Source organism: Uloborus diversus, chromosome 4 (genome assembly GCF_026930045.1).
Source record: "Uloborus diversus isolate 005 chromosome 4, Udiv.v.3.1, whole genome shotgun sequence".
Taxonomy (NCBI): domain Eukaryota; kingdom Metazoa; phylum Arthropoda; class Arachnida; order Araneae; family Uloboridae; genus Uloborus; species Uloborus diversus.
In genome coordinates, this window is record NC_072734.1 from 43,479,247 (window position 1) to 43,506,009 (window position 26,763).

Sequence of the window (26,763 nt, forward strand, 5' to 3'; positions counted from 1 at the left end):
TTTGATATTCTTGTGAAAAAATGTTTTTTTTTTTTTCTGAGAAAATTACATTCTATGAGTCATGGAAAGTTACAAGCAGAAGCCATGCAAAGTCAAGGATTTCAAACTCTACATGTAGCAGATACCGTAAAAAGAGCCTTTTTATTAAAATTTTTAGCTTTAATATCAAATTTTTCTAACATATTGGAACATTTTCAATTCATTTTATTGCATTGTCATCCGATTCTGAACTATGCTCAAAATTTCAATTCCTTACTTCATCAGGAAGTTAGTTAAAAATCTTTCTAAGATTCCACCCTAACAGAATACACCAAACCAAGTTTTAAAACCTTGTTTTAAGCTTAAATTTTGAATCAAATTAAAACATACTGTCTTTTTATTTCCAGTAACTGTTCTTATCACACAAATTTGTTGACTAACTATTTTGTAAAAAAAAAAGAACTGTAAAAATTTACTCATTTTAAAAAGTAAGCACAAATATAAAATGAAAGGGCACATATGAACTATCCACATCCGCTCCACATGTAAAAAGAATTTAAAAAAATAGTCATTAACTTTTCTTAATGATAATTCAATAGTTTAAATAATTAGTTTTAGCTCATGAGCAGTCTTGCATAATATAGACGAATGCGTGAACGGCGTTTGCAGAAAATTTTTGGCTCTGCAGAAATTTTTTTCAAATTGCTAACATTGATTTAAAAAAATCCCAGTTTGTTTCTGTTAAAGCTTTTCTCCAAAAGCCTGTTAAAGCACATGTGTAAAAAAAATAAAGGTTTTGGCAGTTTTTTTCCATTGGTGAAAAATAAGCAAACTATATGTTATTGTAAAAAAAAAGTAAATGATTTAAAGCACTTTTCTTTTTTGTCTATTTCATATTTGAATATAAATTTACTTTTTTATTCAAGGGTGTGTCAGGCAAAATAATTATTTGCAGAAAATTTTTCAGTTAGGATTTGTGTTCGCAGAAAGCTTTTCATTTTATCTAAGACTGCTCATGAGTTAGTTTATTTTTTCCCTCAAAGGAGTTGAAAATGAAACTAGTATACACATTACCTGCTAAAACAAAGAAGTTTCCAAAATAACACAAAATGGCTCATCAACTTTGATCAAGGGAGAAAGAGAGCATTGTCATTAATTAGAAATTTTTTTGCAGAAGTTTCTGCAAGTTATCTTAGTTAAAACATGCCATCTTCACAAGTGCCCATTTTTGCCTAATTAAATTGGCACCAGAAATAATTTAAATAATTAACGATGAGTAAAATCAAGCAACAAACAATTTATTAAACATAAATGATGCTCAAGTAAAATTTTACAAATCATTTTTTCTTCTTTGATTTATTAATTTCTGTGCCTTCTTCTCTTGGTTTTTGCCATTGCAATGGTTTCTTTCTGTACATAGGCCATGGTGGCAATGTCAGCTGTTCAAAACAAATGTTTAGAAATATATTTAAGAGTTATAAAGCTCAATTGCAAATAAAGTAAGTTAAATCAAATCTTATGCTTTAAACGTTAAATTTCAGCAATTAAATATGAATCTTGTACACAAAGATGTGAGTTCTAAAATAATATGAGGCAGTGGGGCAAAGGGATGTAACTGACAAAATTAAAAATTTGCAGAAAAAAACGATACAAATGACAGGAGTACATCTCCTTTGCTTTGTTTAAGAGATGGTACTAGTACTGCCGTTGGCAGATAACCAGCAGTATCTGCAGAAATGAGTTTTCGAGACATCTGAAGAAATGTGTGTCGGATTCAATGCTAACAATAGGGAAATATTGGAATTAAGACTTTTTTTCAGAAACCAAGTAAGCAAATTTGTACCATAAAGCTAATGTACAATAGATCTGCTTCTCAACTGTTGTGCCGCAACAAGGTTCTTGGTATGCTGTGGTGTTTTTGGAGTTGCAGAAAAAAGAAGAACCGTGATGCATTTTACTTCTGCAAGAGATCATATAAAGGTAGCTAGTTTAATTAATTCCCATCTTGCATCGAAAATGGCATAACAACGGTAAAATATATATTTCACCTGCTTGCAAAGAAGTCATACTGGGGAAGGTAGGTTCCGATGCGATGAATGAGGTGGTGGTCAGAGTACCAATTCTAGACGATGTTTTCAAGTGATGAATTAATGGCATGGCAGATGGCATTAAAAAACATTGGCTTTATTGTCTACAAATAGCAATAAAATTTTTATTTAATGTTGATGAATCAACAGACACAAAAGGTGCGCTGATCTTGCTAAGGAGGACGGCATTCAAGATCATTATATTTTTGCGAAGAACTTTCTCAGCTTGCAACTGGGGATGAAATACTACGAGTTACAGCTAAATAAATAAATGGCAACAAGATCCATTATTATAACTGCACAAGCACTGCAATGATGGAGCAGTTGCAATGATTTAAAATGTCAAAGGGTTCATCTTGAATGCGAAAAGTCAAAACAAAGTGTTCAAATCAGTTTTGTCTATCGTGAAACTCTTCTGGCAAACAATATGCCAGATCAGCTGTAGTCAGTCGTGTTTAAAGCCGTAAAAATCCTCAACATACAATAAAGACTACTTAATTCTCACATTTGAATTATACTTTCTATAGAAGTGGGGGCAGATCACCACTCCTTGCTTCTTGACTCTGTTTTTCGGTTGAGAAGCAAGGCCGTGCGAAGAATCTTTGAGTTGAAGAGACCAGGTACAAATTTCTGATAACTCACGACAAAACGAAACATACCGGTTTATTACACGATAAATTTTGTCTGGGAAAACAAGCGTACTTGGCTGATATTTTTAAAAATCTTAATAATCAACTGAATAGAAGAATTCGAAGACACGGTGAGATTTTTTTTTCTTGTATGGAAATGGTTAAAACCAAAACTTCAGCTGTGGAGAGAGGATTTAGATTGTGAATCATTGGACATGTTCAAATCAACCAGCTACACACATTCTGAAAGAAAAGCTATTTGAATGTGGTTTCAGAACATTTGGCAATGATTTTGAGCCAAGTTTAAGCACTGCTTGTAGCTTGCTGGAGTAAAACAATATAACTGGGTTCGTGATCTGTGGAAGCATCAGCAAGGAACTTTCTTTGAAGGTACATGAACAATTTATATAGACCTCAGTAGCGATTGCTCCTTAAAACTGGGGTGCAGCGAAGTACTTTTGGATGCATATTGGCTGTTAGTAAAAAGAGTACCTCAAAATCTCTAAACACGCTGGACACGAGCTGCTACTGTAACCATTTTAAAGAACATATACACTCACTGGTCAATGAATTAAGAACCCAAGATCAATATTTTATTGAACCACCTTTGCACGTATAACTGCTCTGATTCGTTTGGGCATCGAGTCTACAAGCTTCTGGAGCGCATTTACATCCAGAGAGTACCATGCATTCAGGGGCGGATCTAGAGGGGGGCCATGGGGGCCATGGCCCCTCCCAAAGCCTTGTGTTTGTAAGAATTTTTTTAAGGAAAAAAAAGAAAAAAAAATATTATGAGAATATATATAACAAAATTTAACACATGTATTTTACCGAAAAATAAGTATAGGTCTTAATTGGGAGATGAACTATATTCCTATCCTCAAAACAAAACTTTTATTTCCAAAATTTTTCTTCATCTTTTACATCATTTCTTGATTCTAACTACAGATACTTGGACCATCTCTAAATGCTTCTGTTCTCAGAGTTTACTTATTGTTCACAAGACCAAAGAGAGCCTAAATTTTCGTTTTTATGGCTTTAATTTCGAAACTAGGAGGAGAACCCCTTTTCCCATGCCCTTTCACAAATGCCTTGATATGTAGCAAAAAATTGCATTTTAAGTCTTTTATTTGGAAAAAATGTCAATTCAAACTAGCTTATCCAGCCCTTATTACTTAACTTGCTTAAAAGGAACTTAAATGATTTTTTTTGGGACTTTAATTACAAACGAGTTTTGATAGGACCCTCTCTCTCCCTATTTTATATCGTGATGATAGTTTTAAAAGGAGGTTTTTAGAAGAGCTCACGAATCTTCCATCCCTTTCTAAAATATGTATAAATATAGTTAAAAATCGAATTTTTGGAGCCTCAAAGGCAAAATACTTCCCGGAAGGAAGGATTCTAAGCACCTTCACACTTCCTTTAATGTAAGCAAACATTACCTGAAGGTGTATTTTTAGGCTGGACAGCTGAAGAGCTAGAAGAGAACCCCTCCTCTTCTAACTTCTCAATGTATAATAACAGAATATTTTGGTTTCTAAGCTTTATTTTCAAAAAGTATTTTGGGGCCAGCGCCCGAAACCTGACCTTTCTCCGTACATCATCAAAAATAGACAAAATGCGTTTTTAGTTTCCTAATTTTCAAAAATTGCTCGGAAATTTAAATTTTGAAACTTTTTTGAGGGAGATTTCTAAATCCACCTCCTCACCTAATGTTTCGATACCCCGAAAATTAAGTTTTTAAAACTTCATTTTAGTAAAATTTCTGGGGAGTTATCAGGGCCTAATTTCCTAATAGACAGAGTAGGCAGTTTCCTAGGGCGGCAAACTTTTCAGGGGCGGCAAATTTGCTATTAGAATACACATTTTTTGAATGTAAATTTCTTGAAAGTAAAATATTAGCATTCTTTCATTTTCCACAGAGACAATTTTTTCTTGTAATTTATTAATGATTACTTTCACACATCTTATGAAAGTCAAATGTTTTTCAATCATGGTATTTGCCGAATCGTCAGCAAAATTTGCCGAATAAAAATGTTCTTGGGAGATCACTGTGATCATTTCATCGGGGCGCCTCAGAATGTGAAACGCCATCATTTCTTCATAAGTTTGACAGTTTGAATCTGGGGAACACTTTTTTACGTTTTTTTGAGTCAAGGATATTTTTCTTCTTTAGGGGGGGGGAGGGGCGGCAGATTTCAAATTTGCCTAGAGGCGGCATGGAGCTAAATTCGGCCCTGGGGAGTTTGTTCAAAAATTTCGGATGGCCCCTCCCAAAACAATCGGCTGGATCCGCCACTGCATGCATTGGCTATGCAGCTTTTTCGATCTTGTAAATTAGATGGAAGAGGAGATTGCTGTCAGATGTGTCTTTCCACCATATCCCACACATTTTTTTATGGGGTTATGAACTGGGCTATGCAGTGGCTGGGGAAGGTGTAGCAAGTCAGACTGATGTTCAGTGAACCAATTTTCAACACTTCTGACACGACGTATGGTTTCATTATTGTCCATGAAATATCTGTCGCCATCAGGATACAAATGCAACATTACAGGGTGGACTTGATCTACCAGCATATCTAGGTATCGCATGGCTGCTTGTTTTCCTTTGAGGAAGAACTCAGGGTACCACTTCCACACCAGCAGAACATGCTCCATATCATGATACTCCCTTCAAACCCTAGCACAGTGCGAGTAAGGCAAAATGTTTCTCTCAAAAGTTTCTAATTCAGTGACCATTGAGTGTATTTGTGACGCGGGGCTCTTAGCATTGTACTTTTCAAGAACAACAAAATATCGTATCTAGATCCTCGATTAAAAAACTTCTTGTAGTTCTTCCCAACATAGAATCGAATAAAAATGGCCACAGTCCCTCAAGATAGGCATTAGTGTCTCGGTCTTGTTAAATGAACGTTTGGCACCAGCTGGCTATAATGCCCATAATAAGCACTAAAATTCATGATGAACTAGTGCTGTTTTTTTTTTCTCTTCCTTGCTTTGACTAGAGAATGATGAAAACACTGTCCATATTGACATATGAAGTTTGGTTTAGTGTGCCGCAAGGATTGAGCCAATTATCAAGTGTGCCGCAGAGTAAAAAAGGTTGAGAAGCACTGTAACAGGTGATAAAAATGCAAAAAATGACATATGTGCAGTAACTACCCTTTACCTGCACACGGCAAGTAGCTGTGGTAGGTGCTGCTAGATAGCTTGATCTAGAAAAAAAAATCCATAAAAGCTATCCTAGGGTCTGAACTTTAAACATGATTTACTTGAAACTTTAAAACGTCCACTTACATCCCTTTGCTTAAGGGATGTTCGTGATCAGAAAATTTTAGGTCGCCGTTTCCAAAAATTTAGTCTGGCAACGTTTTAAAACTAAAAAATTATATAAAAAAAAAAAAACTCTTAAAATGTTTTTTTTTTTCAAAGATTTTTGCAGGCTTATTTGAAGAGTTTTCACGGTAGAGGAGGAGGGGTTTGAGTTTCTGAAAATTTCACTGCCTTCAGAAAGTTTTACTTGAGTACACTTGCACCCCTGCTTTACTTCTCACAGCTTCATATGTTAAACCAAATAGTCTCTCCATTAAATGATTAAAAGAGTTGTAAGATATTTTCAAAATTAAATTGTTCTTAAACCAATGCATTCATTAAAATAAAATACAGCATGATCCTGTTATATTGTGCTTTTTTAACCCTTGATACGAAAAAAGAGGGAAAGGTGTCTGTGTGCCCGTCTGTGCTCCTAAACGGATGAACCGATTTTGATAATTTCTTTTTTGCTTAACAGGTGACTTAATCAAGAGTATTCATAGCAGCCGAGTCTGATTTTTGTAGGACTTGAATTACAGAAGATATTATCAATTAAATACTGGAAAAACTAGCATCTTTCAAATTTTAGTAGTGAAAAAACTTAATTGCACATTTGAAATACTAATACCAATCGAAAAAAATAAATTCTGCGTTTGATAGACTTCATTTGGAACTTTTAAGTTATATAGAACATAAATTATAACCTTTTAAAGAAAATTTTAAATACAATTCTAAGCCTTCATTCATGCCACTGGAAAAGATTTCATTGCTGGCTTACAAGGAGAGAAAGTTCAATGGTTTAAAACATAGACTAATAATAAGAGTAGACCAAGCTATGGCAACCCTTTTGCTGCTCACAAACCAAGTCATGTGACTGATATGTATTATAGCAACGGCGGGTGTTGATCGTAGCAGACGACGTCCTTAAGAAAATAAGAAATTATGTTTGCCAAGCGCTAAAAAGTTTTTCTTATTCAAAACACCCAAGTGCAAGAAAGATGGTCCACGTTTGCTGTGCATTTCCTTGCAAAGATAAATATGTACTGTATTATTTCACAAGTATGCAGTATTATTATTACATTTAACCCAATTTCTTGTAATTTTTATATTTTGAGCCCTGTTTCGCTACGAAATTTCCAACTATTTAATTCTATTCAATATTTCTGTTAAATATTAAGTCACATCAGTGAAACACACAGCAATACATTTTATACACTATGTTGCTAGCTTCTGGAAGTATTTTTATCATCAGAGAAGTGAAATGCATTTTTAAAAGGTTTTTAAGTGTTAGTAAGTTAGACTTTACGTTGGCAACATTTTCCCCCCGCCAATTTAAAAGATCCCCCCTCTAAACTGAAAACAGCCTTGGTTTTTAGTTTTCTCTTTTACGTACACATACTATCTTTAAATAATTCGTATTTTTATGTTGAAATTTCAACATTTCCGAGATTGTCAAATTTGGTCCCTATTAATTTGTGATGACATCCGTTTATTAACGCTTTGACGTTATTTAGAAAATTTGAAATACCAAACTCGTTTTGAGAATACAACTTATTTATATCATATTTATATAAGGAAGTAAAGTTGTGAAATAGTTCAGTGTTGAGTTTACTACAGAGACAGATTTCTAAATTGGCTACTATCTAGTGTAGCTTACGGCAAACAATTTCCGTAGGCAGAAATTTTTTGAAATCAAATTCAGCATTCATTAGAAACCTAGTATCCCCTAATTTCTTTCAATTTTTCAAGAAATGTATTATAGACAGTAATTGCTTCACCATAATATAGAGGGCAATTTGTTTCAACTTGTTTGCAGCGAATACATTTCGTCAACACATAACATTATACTTAAAATGATCAATTCCAAATAAAATAAAAGTTACTGAAAACTGTTATCTAAAGCTAATTATTAATGTCAAAGTAATTCATAACTAAAAGAAAAACAGCTCAATCTCTGCACCAGGGAAAAAAAAAACTAATGAAAATCCATTCCATTTTAAAATTAATGTCGAGTGCCAAACTATAGAATATGCCGCTATCTAGCAACCATGCTGCCAGTTTTCGCCAAGCCATACCAATCACGTGATATGTGTGTAAACCAATTTTCTTTAACAGCATCTAATGGGAAAGCTCAGTCTACTCTTATTATTAGTCTATGGTTTAAAACTTTTATCTGTTGCCAGTTTGTATTTGTTAACAAATAAAATGGGGTCTTGATTATATATATTTTGAAGGCAGTAAAAAATATTATTTGAAGATTAAGAAACCTAACAGTACAGTAAATCCTAATGTCTTTTAATAAATAAGCTTTAAGTATTGGTAAAATTATCTAGGATACACTAATGACTACAAAAGTAATAGAAATAAAAATTGTACTAATACATACTATGCAAGACAGCACAAATCCAGCTCCAAGAATGTAAACGGTATAAGAAAATTGTTGAAATGTATATCCGGTGATGAGTCCAGCAGCCTATAAAAGACATTTAGAAAATATAATACATTCACTTTGGAAAGGAACTAGATATACACAAGTAATAAAAACAGTCAAATATTATATACATTAATAAAAGAAACTCAGTGCTGTAGAGCTTTTGCTTTGTGAGTTTAATTTTTATAATTCAGATTAGTTACTTTTTCTATGATTAAATTATTTTGTTGTTTTCGTTTCTATTGCTACATAGATTTATCATATACATGGGAAATTTTTAATGCGTTTCATTGGTATTTTAAAAGTATTTATTTATCATTGTGAGGCAAATAGTATTATTTTTGTGAGGCAGAATACTATCAAATCTTATATTTTTAGAATAGGGGAGACAGGGTTTAGTTGTTACACAGGGTAAATTGTTACATTCGAATTTAAAATTAACCCCCAGTAGAAACTGACTCTCCTTGCACTAGATGATAGCACTCACCCATCTGCACTCCTTGACGGTCACTGGAGTGCTTGCAGTCAGTAGCAGGGGGTGTGCTCAAGGAAAAAGGTTTTTTGAGTTTAGAAGTAATATTTCCTTCCGCTGTTATTTTTCTATTTGTGAAGAAGCTGTTGCAGATATCAGATTGATTTCTATACCACGTGAAAGCCTACATCTTGAGGTAAGTGCTAACATATTTAAAAGTTTTGTACAAAGATACAATACCAGTAATATGTGCCAAGATTTGAAGTGGCGTCATATGGGATAAGTTGTCACAATTTTGTTGGGATAAGTTATTACAAGTGACAACTTGCCCCATGCAAGTTTTAATTAAATATTATGTTTCCTTTTCAAAGGTGATATGGCGAGGAAGTATGAAACAAGATGGACAAGGGCAAAAAAAACTAAAGAAACATAACCTGGAGGTGGCGAAAGAAGTAATTGCAGATAGTTCGTTACGAAAAGCAGCCAATGAATTTCATGACACTAGAGATCTGTAGGTTGAAGTTTTGTTGTAACGAACATAAGACTAGTCAAATGTCAATCATATCGATCAATAATTTGCACTTTATCGGTCATGAATTCTATCAACGCTTTCGTTCAGTCTTAATGTTAACATAAATTAACATAAACAGTTAACACTGAAGCCTTTTTAGTGCCAGGGTGGGGGAGGGGGGGGGGGGGTTCAAGTTCTCATGTTTTGGAAGTTTTCAAAATGCTTTTCCCAAAATAAAAATTCCGAATTAACCCGGGTCTTTCCGTTCATCAAATTTCTTCTTTTGCAGCATATGATATGATTTTAGTTAATGACATAGAATAGGGGTTCTCAAACTTTCAGACTCTGCAGCCCCTTTGAAGACTGACATGAGGTCACCCCCTCCGTATATGCTTGATACAAGCAATTTAATTGGAAACTGGAGCTGATATGGATAGCTGAAAACTAGTAAATAAGAAAAAATCTAGATAGTTTCACACACAAAATTTAATTCAACTGTTCAAAGCTTTATTTTGAACAGCTTATTACTCGAACATATGAAATCCAAGATGAAAAGAAGTAAATACAATTTTTTGAGATAATTTAGGATCCAAGTGAGGTTGGCATACACATTAGTCACTTTCACAACATTAATGAGGGATTGATTTTATTTTATCTGATATACCTTCACACCCCCCTTGAGATTCTTTTACACCCCCCCCCTCCCTCGCAGGTGAAAACCGCTTATGTAAAAGATAAATAATAATTTTTTTTTGCATGAGATGCATATTGAAACTGATTGCAGTTTAGAATATAATATAAATAAATAGGAATAATTATTTTTTTAAGTACACTGCTGTGCTGTAAGTTTTGCATTCAATTTTGTTCAAATTTATTCACTTATACCTCATAAGAGTAATGAAATGAAACGGTCGACTACTGGGGCATGCATGGCCAAGCACTGGGTTTCTATGGCCGACTACTGGAGCATTTTCTCGTGTTAACAATGGCTAGGCTTTTAAAACAAAAATATTTTTATTCCAGAAACAAGTTAGTGAATCATTATCAGAAAGGTACAGCCTAAAGGTTTACATTGTGTTTGTTGTTGTATTGATAGCTGAAACTTATAGGTTAATAAAACTCAACAACTGATCTCTTAAATGGCCGACTACTGGAGCATTTACCCTACCTTTATTTTTTTCCACATTTTGGAGAGGGCCCGTGCCTTCTCAGCCTCTCCCTTATATAGGTCCTTGTTACGGATTCTACACTTCAGAAGGATGTTTTAGCCTCCAACTCATGATTAGTGCAGATAGTAAAGTTAAACTTTTTGTAAATGTTTAGTCCTATGTGCACTTATGTCATAACATTAAAAAAAGTTTAGATTTGTTTTGAATTCCTAAAAATATAGGAAGATGTATAGCATGATACGGACTCAGCACTCAAAAGAGACGGAAATTTTTGCTTAAACTATATTCAAATTTTCTGTGAAAGTAATAAGTATTCTTACCTAATGAAGGTTTTTTACTGTGTCTCAGTTTATCTATAATACATATACACACCAAAATAGGTATTATAAAGGCAAAAAATAGTTTTTAAGGAATTATTTACTAAAGAACTGCACATTTATGAACACATTACGGCCCTACATATTTGTCACATTTGAGTGTTGTTTGAATAATTGTTTACAGAGTTTAAACAACAACCATACCACCTCATTGTTCAATAATTTCAATAATAGAATCGACTAGTATCGCTATTTTTTCATAATATATGTGAGGGGTGGCAACATGGGGAAATGGGGGGGGGGGAGGCATGGCGCAGACTATGCCATTGAAGTTTTAAGGGGATTGTTTTGAGGGGTATTTTTTTTCCTTTTTGGGGGAGGGGAGGCTCTTGATATTGGGAGATTGGGGGGGGGGGGGGCTTTGGGATATTTAGAGAAATGCGCCTTTGCTCTTACGGAGGGTGGACACATCTGTATATGTAAAAAAGCAGATTGAAGGTGGCTCTCCTATTAGAACAATGATGTGCTGATTTCTTCAGTATGCTCTTTGAATTTGTTATAAGAAATAATAATGTAAAATTATAATAACATAAAATTAGTTGTAAGAAATATGAGTGCTAATAAGCACAAAACTGCAGTGCTCTACTGGAATGACTGAGCTGGCGGTGTATTTCATGTAAAAAATAATAGGTTTTAATTCAAATTTTACTAGCAATTTAACTTTTACAGTAGAATCTTGATTATCTGAAGTGATCAATATCAGACCATTTTTGGCAAATCGAAATTTCTAACTTATCTTTAAGGGGGACTTGATATGTTAGGAAGAAGATGTTTTTAAGCCTAAACTTTGAAAATCGCATTTTTAAATGTAACTTAAATTTTCTGTTAAGGTTAGTTGAGGTGAGTGCGGTCTTGGGTCAAGTGCGACTTAGGTCAATAATCAGAAACCGGGAATATCTGCAAGGCTGCTGTCATCTGGGTAGCTTGGTAAACGTTATTACTTTGCACTGCGTGCGTTAGATCGCGCTACTTGAATGGTAACTCTACTCCCTCCCTCGTTTCCTAACTTTTCTTATTCCAACTACAGTGCCATGTTGTTATGGTTCGAGAAATCATCGTTTCTTCTGTTGTTGTTCTCACTTTTTCGTGCTTCCAAAACGTAAGTACAACTATTTCATGTCTACTTTTCGTATTTTTAAAGCTGAGATTTTTTATCTTTTACTTTCAAATCAATTAATTTTAGGGCTGCACTTGCCCCAGAAAATTATATGACTGGGAAAGTGCGGCCCGAAAAAAAGGGGCAAGTGCACTCGCATTTTTTGGGGCTGCACTTTCCCATTAATCCGGCAATGTTATTTTATGACAGATATAATTTGTCTGCAATGATTTAATGAAGCAATGTAATTAATTTGTAATCCTTCCAAAATTATTCAGGAGGAAGAAAGTGACGATAATGAAAATATAAGTTTAAGGGAAGATTCGCATGATGAAATGATAGTCGAAGAAATGATTGCCACACAGTAAAAACAGCAAGAAGATATCCTTCAGTGGGGAAGACATCCAACGGAGAGAAAGGTAGGCGACTGAGTTCTTGTGAGATTTTCTACAAAAAAGATGACTAAACATTTTGCAGGACAAATTACTAATATAAATGATGATAATTATCCTGAAATTAATTTTTTAAAGTTAAAAACGGCAGGAAATTATAGCACTCTGTTTAGTTATCCTTCAAGAGACGGCATTAGCGAGATCCAAGATGACGACATTGTATCAATCCTTTCAAATCCCTCTTCAAATCATAGAGAAAATTTGATATTCCAAGTAACGTTTTCAGAATATAATATAAATTAAATTGTTAATTACTATACTTATTTATTGTTAATTACTATACTAAGTGTACTTATACAAAAAAATATGTTCAAGTTCGCCAAAGACATGTTACCTTTTGTCAGTTGTACAGTTACCTTTTGTACTATTAAGTTAATATTTTATAAGTTTGTTGATATTCAAGTTTTAAAGATTATTCCTTGATATGCAAGATTTGTTTTTGTTTTTTTTAAGCTTATTAGCATAATAAAAGTTATCTTTCATGTTCCTTATTTAATTTAAAATAAAAATTTCATAATTTTGTTTAATAATCCATTGTTCCTTGTGAACGTTCTTCATTTTACATTGACAGGTTTCGTTGGGGAAAATGTAATAACTTCCCAATGAATAGGTGAAAATTAAAATTAAAAAATCGTTTTTAATCAGGAAAAAATGTTCTATTGATTGCACTTGCCCCTTATTTTCTCAAACGGTTTAAAAAAAAAAAAAATCAGATAGATGATGCTTTTGCCCTACTTTTATTGAGAAAGTGCGGCCCTAGAGCACAATAATTTAAAATGTTTTTTTCAACTTTTATACCTGCAATGATTTTAACAGGCTCATGTCTCGGGAAACACACTAAAACAGGTAACATACGAAATAAAAATTAAAAAATTTGTATCAAATCTTGTCATGTCTAGGCCTTAATAAAGTCGAACTGTACAATTTAAGGGCTGCACTTCCCCCAACTCACCTTAATTCAATAAAAAAGGCATTTGCTTCTGAAATCATATTTTCTAAAGCAATAAAATTTTGTTCATTTTCTGTTTAAATAATTGCATTTAATTAATTAGATGTATGATCAGTCATGCATGACACAAAAGATCTGTTTTTTGCTTAATGGCCCTAATATTAATGTACTAAATGCCATGCCTTACTTTGTTCTTTTATGTTGTTGTGAAAGCTTCTTTTTTTTTTTTTTTTTTTGAGCGATATAATACTGGAAATTTTTCAAATGTCACACTGAAAATATACTGAAATTCAGGACCACCAGATCAGTCAACACCCCATAAGATAAAGGGGAAATTGGGGCTTGTTAGACTGGCTTTGATAATTTTAATACTTTTCCTTTTTTTTTTTGAATTTACACCAACAAAAAGTAGCACCTATAGTTCTACAAGTCCTATAATGAAATCACATAGTGCAGTTATATTGAACAAATTTCAGAAACTTTTTTCAAAAAAGGGCAGTGTTATTTTTGGTTGAGTAACTTTCATAACTAAGCAACTATATTTTTTTAAATAATTTTCATGAAGAATGAAGCAATAAATTGAATTCCTCTAGTAAAATAAGTTCCTTTAGTCCCTAAGTATTAGCAGTTTATCTTTTGTTGTAAAGAAAAAAAAAAATCAAGACAACATTTTTTAGACCAAGAACCTTGGGTATGTTGGTTCACTTTTAGAAAACCCACAAAAACTAAAAAAAAGAAGCTTTCACAACAACATAAAAGAACAAAGTAAGGCATGGCATTTAGTACATTAATATTAGGGCCATTAAGCAAAAAAACAGATCTTTTGTGTCATGCATCTAATTAATGTGGTTAATTGTGCTAAAGCTTAAAATAATCAAAATATCTCTCATTAAAACATACTTACAGCAAAAACAAGAATAATAGTCTGGAAAATCCGTTCTGCTTTTTTCTGTCCATCAAAATCCTGGAAATATGTTTCAGATTACTTTGAATAATAATTAATAACCAAATATATTTCTTTAGCTAAAGAAATTATTTAAATTTAATATTTAAGATAGCTTCAAATATGCTTAAACAGTTTGAAAAATGCAGTTAAAAATAAATTTGAATTTCCTGGAATTGAAACCATAAACTTATTAATATTTTTAAAAAACACATATGACACAAATTATGAACATAATTTTTCATTCATTGTCCACATTATACAACACAGTACTGGTAAAGAACAGTTTGTTACAGAAGAAATAATATAAAACTAAACACTTAAAATCCTCCTGACAAAAAGGACTAACCTCATGAATAATATAGAGAAGCAAGAAAAAATAAAGACAATCATAACTGCTTTGTTTTTGCTAGTTGCAAAAGCAGAATCAAGAAGGAAAATTGGAAATCTATTTAAAATCCATCCTTCTAAAATCACACAAAAGAAAATAAAAAAAAAGGAAATAAAACAATAAGTAATTGTTCTAGTATAATTCCAATACGATTGCAAGGAAGAATTGTACAAATTTAACTCAAAACTTTAAAATATTTATAGCGTCTTGAAATAGATACTAGTAACACCATAGTACGTATTTAAAGTTTAAGTATAATTTTTTAAATCAACAGCTGACTGAGAACGAGGGTGTATAATATAGGTTCATTATATTTTAGAGCAGAGGTGCTCAACCTTTTCCGCCTGCATCTCATATTAAGAGGAATCTCGCAAAAGTTGAAATAGGCTTAGTTTTTTTTTCCAGAAGCCATGGGAAAACGCAAATAGGGAAAGAAAGATTGGAACCAATGTCATATACCCCACCCTTGGTGACTTTTTCCTGTTGGCGCCAAGAAAGCATCGCCAAGAAAACGATGTATGACGACATATGTCATACATCGTTCTTAGCGATGCCTTTTTAGCGCCAACAGGAAAAATTCAGATTTAAAAAAAAAACATGATCAAAGAATTTCAGAAGGCAATATATATAAAAACAACATTAAACCACAGCAAGAAACATTGCGAATATTTGCTTCAAAAATACCAGAAACTACAAAGTTTTTGTACACAAAGGAAAATTACTAGTAGGTATTTAAAATACTTAAATTAACAAATTATTATCACAGCTCAGCAAAGAAATATGTACCAATCGAAATAAAAGCTATTTTCCAACATGCATTTTGTCGAACAAAAACAATTCTCATACTCTACTAAAAAAGAGCAAAGCGATGCAATATGCCATGTTTAAAGCAGAAAACATCCCCAAAATATAACTATTTCAGCCAAAAAAAAAACACTTAGTTATTCAAATTTTGATGTATGAAAAGTAAAAATGTCTCGACAGAACATTCCAAACATTAACAATACAAAAATACCATAGTACATTTATTTGCTATCCAAAAATGCTTTCAAAATACCTACTAAAAATATCTACTATATTTTACATAAAATAACACTTTAATATTTTTATAAAATCGTAAAGTCAAATTATTTTCAGAAATTCGGTACCTAAAGGAGGCGCACGTTTACAGAATATGCTTGAATAGTTCTTGGCATCGATAAGAATTAACTTTTAGAATAAAATAACTGTCCTTCTTTTGTAAAATAAATTTACATGCAGTAAATATTTAGTTAAAAACAAAAAGAAGCCCTCAAGATTTTGTAAAAACAAAGAATTTCGGAAGTGAGAGTTTTTGTTTTTTAAATTCTAAAATAAAAACTTACGTTTTTGTTATATAAATCCTCACACTCAGTCTGAAACACAACATATGAAACAATGCGCCTTACCGAGACACACCCCAAGTTGGGTTTTACTCTTCAAATTTAAAGAAACTGGCATTTTTAATATTTATTCATCAAAACACAACTACTGAATCCAAACCAACACAAAATAAGCTTTCGTATAAGGTATATTGCATGAAAAAACAAAGATCTATCCAACTTGGACCACTGCTAACAAGTAAACAAGTTTGAACAGATCTATGATTGCCTTTGGGTTGCCAAACACAGGTTAGTTTAGCCACGGATACCATGCTTAAAAAGTTATCGCCTCATTGGCGAGAAAAATATTTCAATTTTGTGTAAAAAATCGGATATCGCCAAATGGGGGGGGGGGGGGGGTACATCACATCTGTACTGAAAGATTTAAACCAAAAATTATTCTTATCATTACTGCAAGCTTATTTTACTACTAGTGGTACTCGCACAGCTTTGTCTATAGTAAAAAATGAAAAGGTCATTTGGTTCGCCCCCTGTATATTTACGAATAATTAATGATGAATTTCTCACCAATTTGCTGTGTTCATTTGCTCACCCATGTTACGGATTCACCTTATGACAATTTGGTAATTTACACATCCACAGTATGATAAGTTGCTCAGTAAAATGTTCTTAAAATTGGAATAGAAAGAGAACAAAATTGAATTTTTTAAAAATCGCTTCGAGGTGCTCCCTCCTATGCTATGAACTAAGCCTGTGCTAAATTTCATGAAAATCGACCAAACAGTCTAGGCGCTATGCGCGTATCAGACATACAGAGATCCAGAGACAGACTTGCAGCTTTATTATTAGGAAAGAAAATAAAGTTTCTACCTGCTTTTTAGAAACTAATTTCTGACTACTTGGCGCCAAATTTTCTAATTGCCAAACAAAGAGAATCAATTGTTTAGGAAGGTTACTGAACAGTTTGATTCGTACATAGATCAAAATAATGGGCCATATTCAGTGGCGGATGTGGCCCAGGCCCGCGGGCAGCCGGGCAAATGCCCGGTGGGTCGCCTGTTTGGGCCGCAGTTAATCTTTTAATTGAACACTACCAAAAAAAAAAAAGACCCTGATTTTTCTTTTTTTTTCTTTTTTTTAATTAAAAAAAAGAAGAAAAAACACTATTTAAATATCTTTGAAAATATCATAATAACCTGGTATATTTCTAAACGACTTATAAGAAAATCACTGCATAAAAAGCTATGGTTACAAAATTTGAAAAAAAAAAAAAAAGAAGAAAGAACTCTGCAAACTTGTGATGTGAGTAATCAGATGTTTTTACTGTGTGTGTGTAAATTCATTGATTGGTCGATAAAACAACTTTGTTGCATAGCGGTCCAGGACCTTCGAAGATCCTAACAGCTGCCTGTAATAATAGTCTGTAAGGGAGAGTGAACATGTAAAGGCAGGGCCATCGCCTGGGGAGGCGTAGAAACGAAGCTGCCAGTTTCAATTTAGGGATGAACAAAGTAAAACAAAAAAAGTAAGAAAACGTTCTCAGTATTTAAAAAGAATAAATAGTAGTTACAAAATACCAAGTGGAATTCCCGTGACAAAAAGGATTTTTTCAGCAAAATAATGAAAGAAAATGCAACCCTTGAATGTTAAACAATTAAACCTTTAAATATTATTTAGGAACATCCATGGTTTATAATTTACCTAAATAAAGGCAACTGAAATTTTTCGAGACATTCTGACAAATTAAAAAATTGTTTTTTCAACGAAAAAAGTATCCAGTATATAGTACAAACCTATGACAAGTTTCAACTTAATACAATAAATGAATAGATAAATAAATGTGGCGGTTTCATAAGGGCCGCCGAATCATGTTTTAAATAGAAAAAAATGTTAAAATGCAGTAAGGGAGTTTTAAAATATTGTAATGAATACCAAGCGTTTGAATGCATAAAACGAAAATAAAATAAAACTTTATTAAGATATTAGGATATTTAAAGTAAAATAAAGTTGGGAGAAGGCCTACGGTGTCACTGAAAAGTACCACATCAGTCCAAAAAGTCGAAAGATTATTTTACGAATCCCTAGCACTTTAATTTCCATCAAATTCAAACATCAGGTTGGAAATTAAAAATTTCACTATGATAAAACCAAAGAACTAAAATGGTTTTGGAAAAGAAATACTGCGGGGAAGTTTTTCTATAGTATTTGTATGAATAATTTAATAAAAAGATAGGGACTTAGCAAAGAATGCGGAAGGAAGAGAGATCCTCAAGCATTATCCTTCATTTTACACCTCCAAGGTAGATTAAAAACTCGTTTTAAAACTATTATTTTGAAAGAGTGCAGGTGAAGTTTATAAATAGGTACACAGTCCCATCTCTTATCCTCTACCGTTATCAAAGATAGCCTACAATTTGTATTTAGGACTTCAAATTCGAAAAGCTTCCAGGAGAATGATCTCCCAAATCCTGCAGAAGTGCCTCTAACCCATCTTTAAGGATCATTTAAAATTTCGTTTTTAGGACTACAATTTAGAAAATTCTTAGAGGTCATTGAATCTCTCTTCCCCCTTGTATCACCAAAGATGGTCTGAAATTTCTTTATTAGGGCTTTAATTCCGAAAAGATTTTTAAGAAGAACCCTATGAACCCTTGGTAGCATCAGCGAATATCATCTACGACTGCGTTTTAGAATTCTAATTTCAAAAAATTAACGAAGGAAAAGGTGCCTGAACACCTTCACCGACTAACATTACCAAAGATCGTAAAAAAACGCATTTTAAAAGCTAACTTCGAACATTTTTCGTGCCCAACATGCACGCCATCATAAATTTCGCTTTACAGGCTTCAATTCAAAATTATCTCCCCGAAAACTCCTGCCCTTACGTCATTGAAAGTTGACAAAAATAACGTTTTTTAGCTTCAATTTCCAAGAATTATCGGTCCCCTTTTACATTATTAAAGAAGACCTACAATCCCTTTCTTTAGATTTCAATTACGAAAAAATTCCTGGAGAGCACTCTCGAGCCTCTTTCCCTATCAATACCTAAGATCATCTAGAATGCAATTTTAAAACAACTAATTTTAAAAAAATGCCAGAGGGCGGAGGGGGGGGGGGGAGGGCACCGGATCTTTGCTCTCATTAACATTGTCAAAGATAGTTTAAAGGCATTCATTGAAATTATACATTCTCTCTTCGTGCGATATCGCGTGAAAAATTCTTATCAACGGTTATTGCACATAAGACCTTCAGATACTGACTTGAGAGAGGGAGAGGGTGCAATTCATCGGTAACAAACTTGTTGAAGAACTGCAGTTTCAAAAACCATCACCCTCCCCCAAAAGGAGTCAATTGTCACCTAAATTGGCGCTTTGGGAACTTCAATTGAGAAATTTTACCTAGAAAGAATTCCTGAACCCCCTCCCTTTTCCCTAGTGTCTCCAAACGTTGCTTACGCATACATTTTAAAACTCTGATTTTGAAAAAGTTTTGGGGGAATTCCCCAAATACCCCTCTTGTAAATATCACCCAAGATCATTTAAAAATAATATAACAATACTTTTTGAAGCTACAATTTCGAAAATTTTCCGGGGGAGGGCCGACGAATCCCCCATTATCTGTATGAATATTACATTTAAAAAAAAACACTGCCTTCCCCCCAAAAGAGCATCAACTGTAACCTAAATAGGAGCTTTGGAAACTTCAATTGAGCAATTTTGCCTAGAAAGAATTTCTGCTCTCCTCTTAGTGTTTCCAAACATAGCTTACACATACGCTTTAGAATTCCGATTTTGAAAAGGTTTAGGGAGAATTCTCCAAATACTCCCTCCTGCAAACATCAAAACGGGAAGATTGAGTGGCGGGAACATTGGACTCCGAGCACTTTGGGCGCCGCTAACTTTGGACACCAAGCATTTTGGGCGCCAAACACTTTGGGCGTCGGGAACATTGGGTGCTGGGCATACTGGGCACCAGGAACATTGGGCATCAGGAACATTGGCGCCGGACGTATGGGTGCCAGGAACTTGAGCCCAATGTGCTTGGCGCTCAAAATGCTTGGTGCCCAATGTTTCCAGACGCGCAAACATCGCCCAAAATCATCTAAAAAGTCTAACAATACGTTTTTAAAGCTATAATTAAAAAAAATTTCTGGGGGGGTGCCCCCGAACACCCCATCATCACCACAAATATTACACTTTTTACTATGCAGTTGTTAGTGTTGCTTATTTTTCGCCACATTCGTAAATGCAGTTCTCCTAATTTGAGTCCTCAAATTCTAATGGTGCCTCCCTTCTAAAACTAGAAGATGTATCAGCTCTATCTTTTACATCTGAAAATAAATAAATAAAGGGCAGGGGAGCACCTCCTCTTCAAGGAGCAAGTCTTAAGGGACCGGCTGGCCCGAAAATGCCAGGGCTGGTTCATGCTGTCCCATCCGCTACTGGCCATATTGAATCAATGGGCCATATCGTCAAATTGCGAGTTTGTTTCAGGGGGGGAGGGGGTAACAAAAAGTGTGATGTCACATACTTTTCATAACAATATAAAAAATAGGGTATAACATGAGACAAGGGGAGGGGTGAGGTGAAGTTTCGACAATTTATGAAAACTAGTATGTTGTGGCCAGGGCCGTAGACAGGTCAGGGACCGTCGGGACAAATGTCCTCCCCCGAAATTTTAAATTATTTCCAAAAAATAAAGAAACGAAGACAATCTAATCAAAACTCTTCCTTCGATTCCTCCTTCACTATCACTTGGACTTGCTATACAAATCTTCTTTCATTCAGACCTCTTCTTCTTTTAGCCCCCCCCCCCCCCCCACACCATCATACAATTTTTTTTTTAATTTCAAAAAGTCCTCATTTTTTCCCACTTTGGTACATTACTGATTGCTAATGACTCTTGTTAAGGATAAAATTTTCAAAACATTCTTTGATATACACTTCAACAAGAGACGTAACAGATTTACAAGATCAAAACTATCATTTTAATCCTATCATACTTTTGATTACATGCTTAATTTTGTAGATTTTAATAAAATAAGCCTTTAAGAATATTAATTTATTCTTTGAGGTGGTGAGTGTAGATTACTTTTCAACTGTGACTATTTTCACTTATTTGTGTGAAAGTTATTCTAAAAGCCCCTGATGCATGCATTTGTAATTTCAAACATGTAATAAACACTGTGACAAGTGTTATAGACAGTAAAAGCGTATGCAGTCCTCTTATTTTGTGAACTCCCTAATAAATAATTCCAATGGAATATAAATTAGTTATCAAATATTAATGAAGTAATTAGTTGAAATAATTATTTGATACAATTTTTTTAAATACATTGTTGTTTAATTTTTGAAAAAAAAAAAAAACATTATAAACATAATTTTTAAATGCTATTTTCCCACTTGATTACATGTTCTGGAACCACCTTTGCCTCGACCATGTCCCTCCCCGAAAACATATCCTGGCTAAATCCTTGGTTGTAGCTATCACGAAACTTTCTTCTATATCTTTCTCATAATTCTGATCCCTCCCCATGCTTGGCAAGGAAGCAATATCCCCCCCCCCCCCAAAAAAAAAAAAATTACACATGCAAAAACTTGACGACCAGCCCAATGTCTGAATTATCGCAAAATCAAAGCAAAGAGCGAAAATTGAAAGTTATTTTTAAAGACTTGCTTGAATTAATTACAAATATTTTATTAGTTAACAAACATAAGATGGCAACAGTTAAAAATTTTAAATCATTATGAGGTAACTTTTCCAATCATTTCCCTACAATTAAAATCACAAGAAATATGCAGACAACAGTTTATAACGATTTATCTTTCTAATTGTTGCATTAATAAAGCTATTTTTGTTCGCAAAAAAAAAAAAATAGCACCTCTTGGAGCTATTGGCGCCAAAATTGAACCAACCCCTGTTTATGTATGGATTCTAAGACTCGACCGATGCATCGGCCAGGCCGATGCATCGGCGCCGATGGTTCAACAATTTAGCTATCGGCATCGGCGGCCGATGCTAACTTGCGGGAAACATCGGCCCATCGGCCTTAAAAAACATCGAAAAGCCGATGTTTTTGAAAATAAAAGGACCTTTGCTGTTTTACTTTTTAATACAAAGTAAATGGAGTTGTTGTTTTCATATAAAATTATTTACTTAAATTTCAGTATGAATTTCTATTTTTAGTCATCCCTAGAAGAGTTTTTAATACTACATTAAGGTACCAAACAAGTTAATTATTGCGTTGTTTCTTGCAGCAGGATGTACGTATGTATCTGTCATAAGTCATAACTCAAAAATGATAATCTGTAGAAGGTTAAAGTTTCGTATGTGGGGTCTGTGGACGTTCCAGTTGTGCAACTCCCTTTTTGTTTTCGATCGGGTGTTCCGAAAAGCCTGTTAACTCATTTTTTGTGGCTATTAATTACTTATTTCAATGCAAAACTAATATAGCGTCTCAGACTGACGATCATTTGGTGATATACTGCCGAATTGGCCCCCATGGAAAAAAATATGAGGTGGCGAAACCGATTTTTGTGTCATTTTATTAGATTCCCGTTGAACCGACGGTAATTTTTAATTTTTCGATATTTGTAATATGAATCACAGTAATGCAGTCTTTTCTGTATCGCTTCGGCGGAGTTACAAGTTTGGAGCCCGTCGAAATACATTTTGGGGATCACAGAAGTTGTAAAACATTTATCATTCGCATTTTTGTAACTCCTTCGGTGGCCCTATGGTTATGGGGCCTCTCGCGCAACTGCAACATTTGCTATATTTTGAATCCGCCATTGCACGTCAAAACAAACTCGGGTGCAAGTTTTGAAAGAGTTTTCTGCCAATGTTTATGATTATTTTGAACTCGATTTTTACGACTATTTTTTGAATTTCCGAGAACACTTGCGTGCCCCTCCTCCCACTCCCTCAATTTCTGAAATTAAACTCTAGTTGTACTTCTGAGTTGTTTAAAACTAACACCATTCATAAAATTGGAGATTTTTTTTCTTTCAAACTTTATCTATTGTTTAGAAAGAATTTAGGGCATTAATGTAAGAAATTGATTAAAGACGTTTTGAATGGTGACATAATTCGGAAATCAAAGGGACTTCGAAAAAAAATTTTTTTTTTTCAGAAGTGCTGAAGTAGATTCAGAAACTCTTCCGAGGCGTTGGTGGTAGCTGTTCTGTACTAAAAAAATGAGGCAGAGGTTGGGGCCGAAGTGTGATTTACTCCAAAATCAGAGGGTGACCCCCCTAACCCTACCTCGTCGTTTCAAGCATTTCTTAAATATTTAGCGATTATTTATTTTGGTCAAGAAATGTCATTTTGCGTATTTCTCATACTTGTTTTACCTATATTTCGTAAATTGCCATCTTTTTTGCATCATTAATAGCGATTGATTTTTTTTTCTGTTGTAAGTAACTATTTTTGTGTATTTATATAAAATCAATGAATAAGTTATTTTCGTTTTTTATAGAAAAGTTTCAAGGATTTTCTATTATGCAATTTTTCAAATTTCAGAAAATTATTGTCAAATTGAAAATTTTAATTTGAACTTGTTTGTAAAGCTTCATAAAAGATTAAACAATCAATTTGTTCAATACTATGTGTGCAAACATCAGATCAAGTAGTATATGTATTCAGTTATTAACTTGATGTAAATATTGAGTTTGTTTATTGTACCTGCGTTTTAAGAACCTTGCTCTTTTCATGGCTATTTTTTTTTCAGCAAAATGTATGTCACTGTTATAGCTTTTATGAAAAATGCAAACTTTTCTACTCATAAATTTTAAATAAGTATAAAAATATTACTATTTTGATTTAATATTGTAATTTATCTGTTACCTTTTTTGTTTAATTTGATGACTAAAAAATGTCTACGTGCAATCTTTCCACTTTAATTGCGTTATTTGTTGACGGTTTCATAGTTCTATTCTTAATTTTCTTTTTGAATGATTAAACAACGTAATTTAATTTTTTTTAACTATGTTTAGTGTACCTAAATCCATACATTATTACAACATTACTGAAATCTTAGTTATATGCTCAATTAAAAAAAAAACAAATCAATTGGTTACTAAACAGTCTCTTTGGTTTTCTTCCTTCTTTTTTTGGCTATTGTTCTTTCTCTTTCATCATATAGCAGTCAAAAAAGGAGAAGCATAACTACGCCCTATACAGATTGTACATAGTACGATGCAAAAGTTCGGGGACAAGCTGTATAAAATCTTACCCAGAATAGTTCACATTACCGAAGCACATCCACCTTCAAAAGGTCGGCTTAAGGGACTATGTACTTCTGCCAGTGTTCATATAACTTTTGGACACACTCCTGGAAGCCATTTTTCGCTACCTTCTATGATGCAGCCTCATCTTCTCCTGACGTAAAAAAGCGGCGTCTATGCAAATGGTTTTTTGCTGGGAACAGGTAAAAGTCACACGGACCTAAGTCCGACGAAATGTTATGTTATTTGTTTGTCATATCAGAGTATTGACCAATCAAACCGTGCATCCTCAACATGAAAGTCGCCTTCTTCCCCACGATGAAGTTAAAGCAGCAGCGCAAGAGGCCTTACAGGAATTTGCGAAAAATGTCTTCCAGGAGTGCTTCTAAAAGCTATACGAACGTTGGCAGAAGTGCATAATCGTTCAAGGTGACTATTTTGTAGATAGATATATGCTTCGGTAATGTGAACTATTCAGAGTAAGGTTTTATACAACTTGATCTCGAACTTTTAGATCATACTACGTACGTATGAGTTTTCAATTTACTATTTCATAACGCTTTTGAGTGACGCAAGTTTGCATGCATGAAGACGTCACAAGAGAATTTGCGATAATTAACTGAGGAGGCGTTCAAAATGGATATTTGGTTATCTATATTTTCTTAGGTACATATGTATGTATAGATGTGCCGAAAAAACTTGTGAAGTATAAATTTGGTGATAGTAAAATAGAAATTTAGGTCGAAATCTGATTTTTTTTTGTGATTACAATTCTTTATTCGTAGAAAGGAAGTTAAGTGAAATGAATCAATGACCCTTTAAATCCCTGACAATCTTATCAATTTATTTCTGTTTGATTTTTTTTTTTTTTTTGCCATCGGCCAACGGCATCGGCCATCCGCCATCAGCAATCGGCCATTTGGAGGAAAACAATCGGCCATCGGCCATCTTTGAACAATCGGCATCGGCCCATCGGCCAAAAAATGCCATCGGTCGAGCCCTAATGGATTCACATTTATTTAAAATTTCATCCAGAACGTAGCATTACTCCTTGAGATATGGCACTCACAATGGACAAAAAGAATGTTCGATTACGCCACCCCCCCTTTTCAGCTGTTGACACCAAAATAAAATCAGCTCTTATACCCTCTAAGGTCTACTTGTCGATAAATTTTAGTTTGATTCCGTTCGTTATTTCTTGAGATACAGCAGTCACAAATGACGACAAAAACGTTCTATAACTCAACTCTCGTTTGAGTTATTGACACCAAAGTTGAATCAGCACCTGTTCCTGTTAGGGGCTACATATCTACCAAATTTTGTTTGATTTCGCCAGTTACTTCCTGAGTAATAGCAAGCACGCATAACTCAAGAAACGTCCCATTGCTCCACCCCTTGAAGGAATTCGGGCCAAAAACCAATGGGCAAAAGTTCACAAAGAGGCACATATGTGTACCAAATTTCGTTTGATTTCATACGGCAGTTTTTGCTGTAGAGCAGCCACAAAAAAATGGTCACACACATACGTGACACACACATACGTGACACACACACACACACAGGCAGACATACATTTTTCAAAAATGGTCGAAATGGACTCAGCACACCTCAAAATGTTAGAATCCATCAAAATTCGAAAATTTGCACGAATCCAATACTTTCTTCTATATATTAGAAAAAGAAGAAAGTAAGAGGAGGGGGGGGGGGACAAATATATTGGAAAAACTTGTGAGATCATTTATAGACAGCCACTTAACACTACAGGACAAAAAAAAAATGAATGGCAATAAATATAGCTGAAATAATTTTCTTCTTATATTTAGTACATAAGTAATATTCAGAAAGCTGGCTGAGTTGAGTAAGAGTAACAATATTCGTTTTTGTTTGTGTATTTGTCAACACACGATAACTGGGAATTGGCCATCATATCGATACCAGAAAAACTTAGGTACTGTCACAACAATGAATGTACTTACCATATGAACGGGTAAATTTTTGAATTTTTCTATCAGGCCAGACATAATGAGATCTTAGAATCTGATTTTGAATTGTGCTTATATATTTTCAATTCTCACTTATTACTCGTACGTCAAGTAAAATCGGCATCAAATGAGAGGCAGGCAGCTAAATGATACGTACGATTTTGTTTACTTTACGGTCACAGTTCATGTAACTTTAAGTTAAGCATTCAATTTAATACTTGAATCGAATGTAAGAGTTGTAAGTAAAATAAATACAAGAAAAAACAATTGTTTTATTATGCATGGAATGTTTCATATGAAACCATTTTTTCCTTAATGAAAAGAAAAGAATATTTGTACTGGATTATTGTGTACAACGGTGGCAACTCTTCTTAAATTAACGCAAGAAAAGACTTGC

General features: G+C 33.8%; 1 protein-coding gene across 1 annotated transcript; it reads right to left on the reverse strand.

Moving 5' to 3' along the window:
• Window positions 1-1,256: 1,256 nt before the first annotated feature.
• LOC129221139 (signal peptidase complex subunit 1-like) lies at window positions 1,257-26,531 on the reverse strand. Its single transcript, XM_054855585.1, has 4 exons — window positions 26,361-26,531; window positions 14,369-14,428; window positions 8,394-8,480; window positions 1,257-1,418 (listed from the first exon to the last, which is right to left on the reverse strand). Exons 1-4 carry the CDS (start codon window positions 26,403-26,405, stop codon window positions 1,317-1,319), a joined length of 294 nt encoding a protein of 97 aa, XP_054711560.1. The 5' UTR covers window positions 26,406-26,531; the 3' UTR covers window positions 1,257-1,316.
• Window positions 26,532-26,763: the final 232 nt, after the last annotated feature.

Coding starts and splice junctions, on each gene's coding strand:
- LOC129221139 (XM_054855585.1), bottom strand. CDS start 26,405: ATGTCTGGCCTGATAGAAAAATTCAAAAATTTACCCGTTCATATG. Junction 14,429..26,360: donor AAAATTTACCCGTTCATATG/GTAAGTACATTC, acceptor ACATATTTCCAG/GATTTTGATGGACAGAAAAA. Junction 1,419..8,393: donor GATTTGTGCTGTCTTGCATA/GTATGTATTAGT, acceptor TGTTTTGAACAG/CTGACATTGCCACCATGGCC.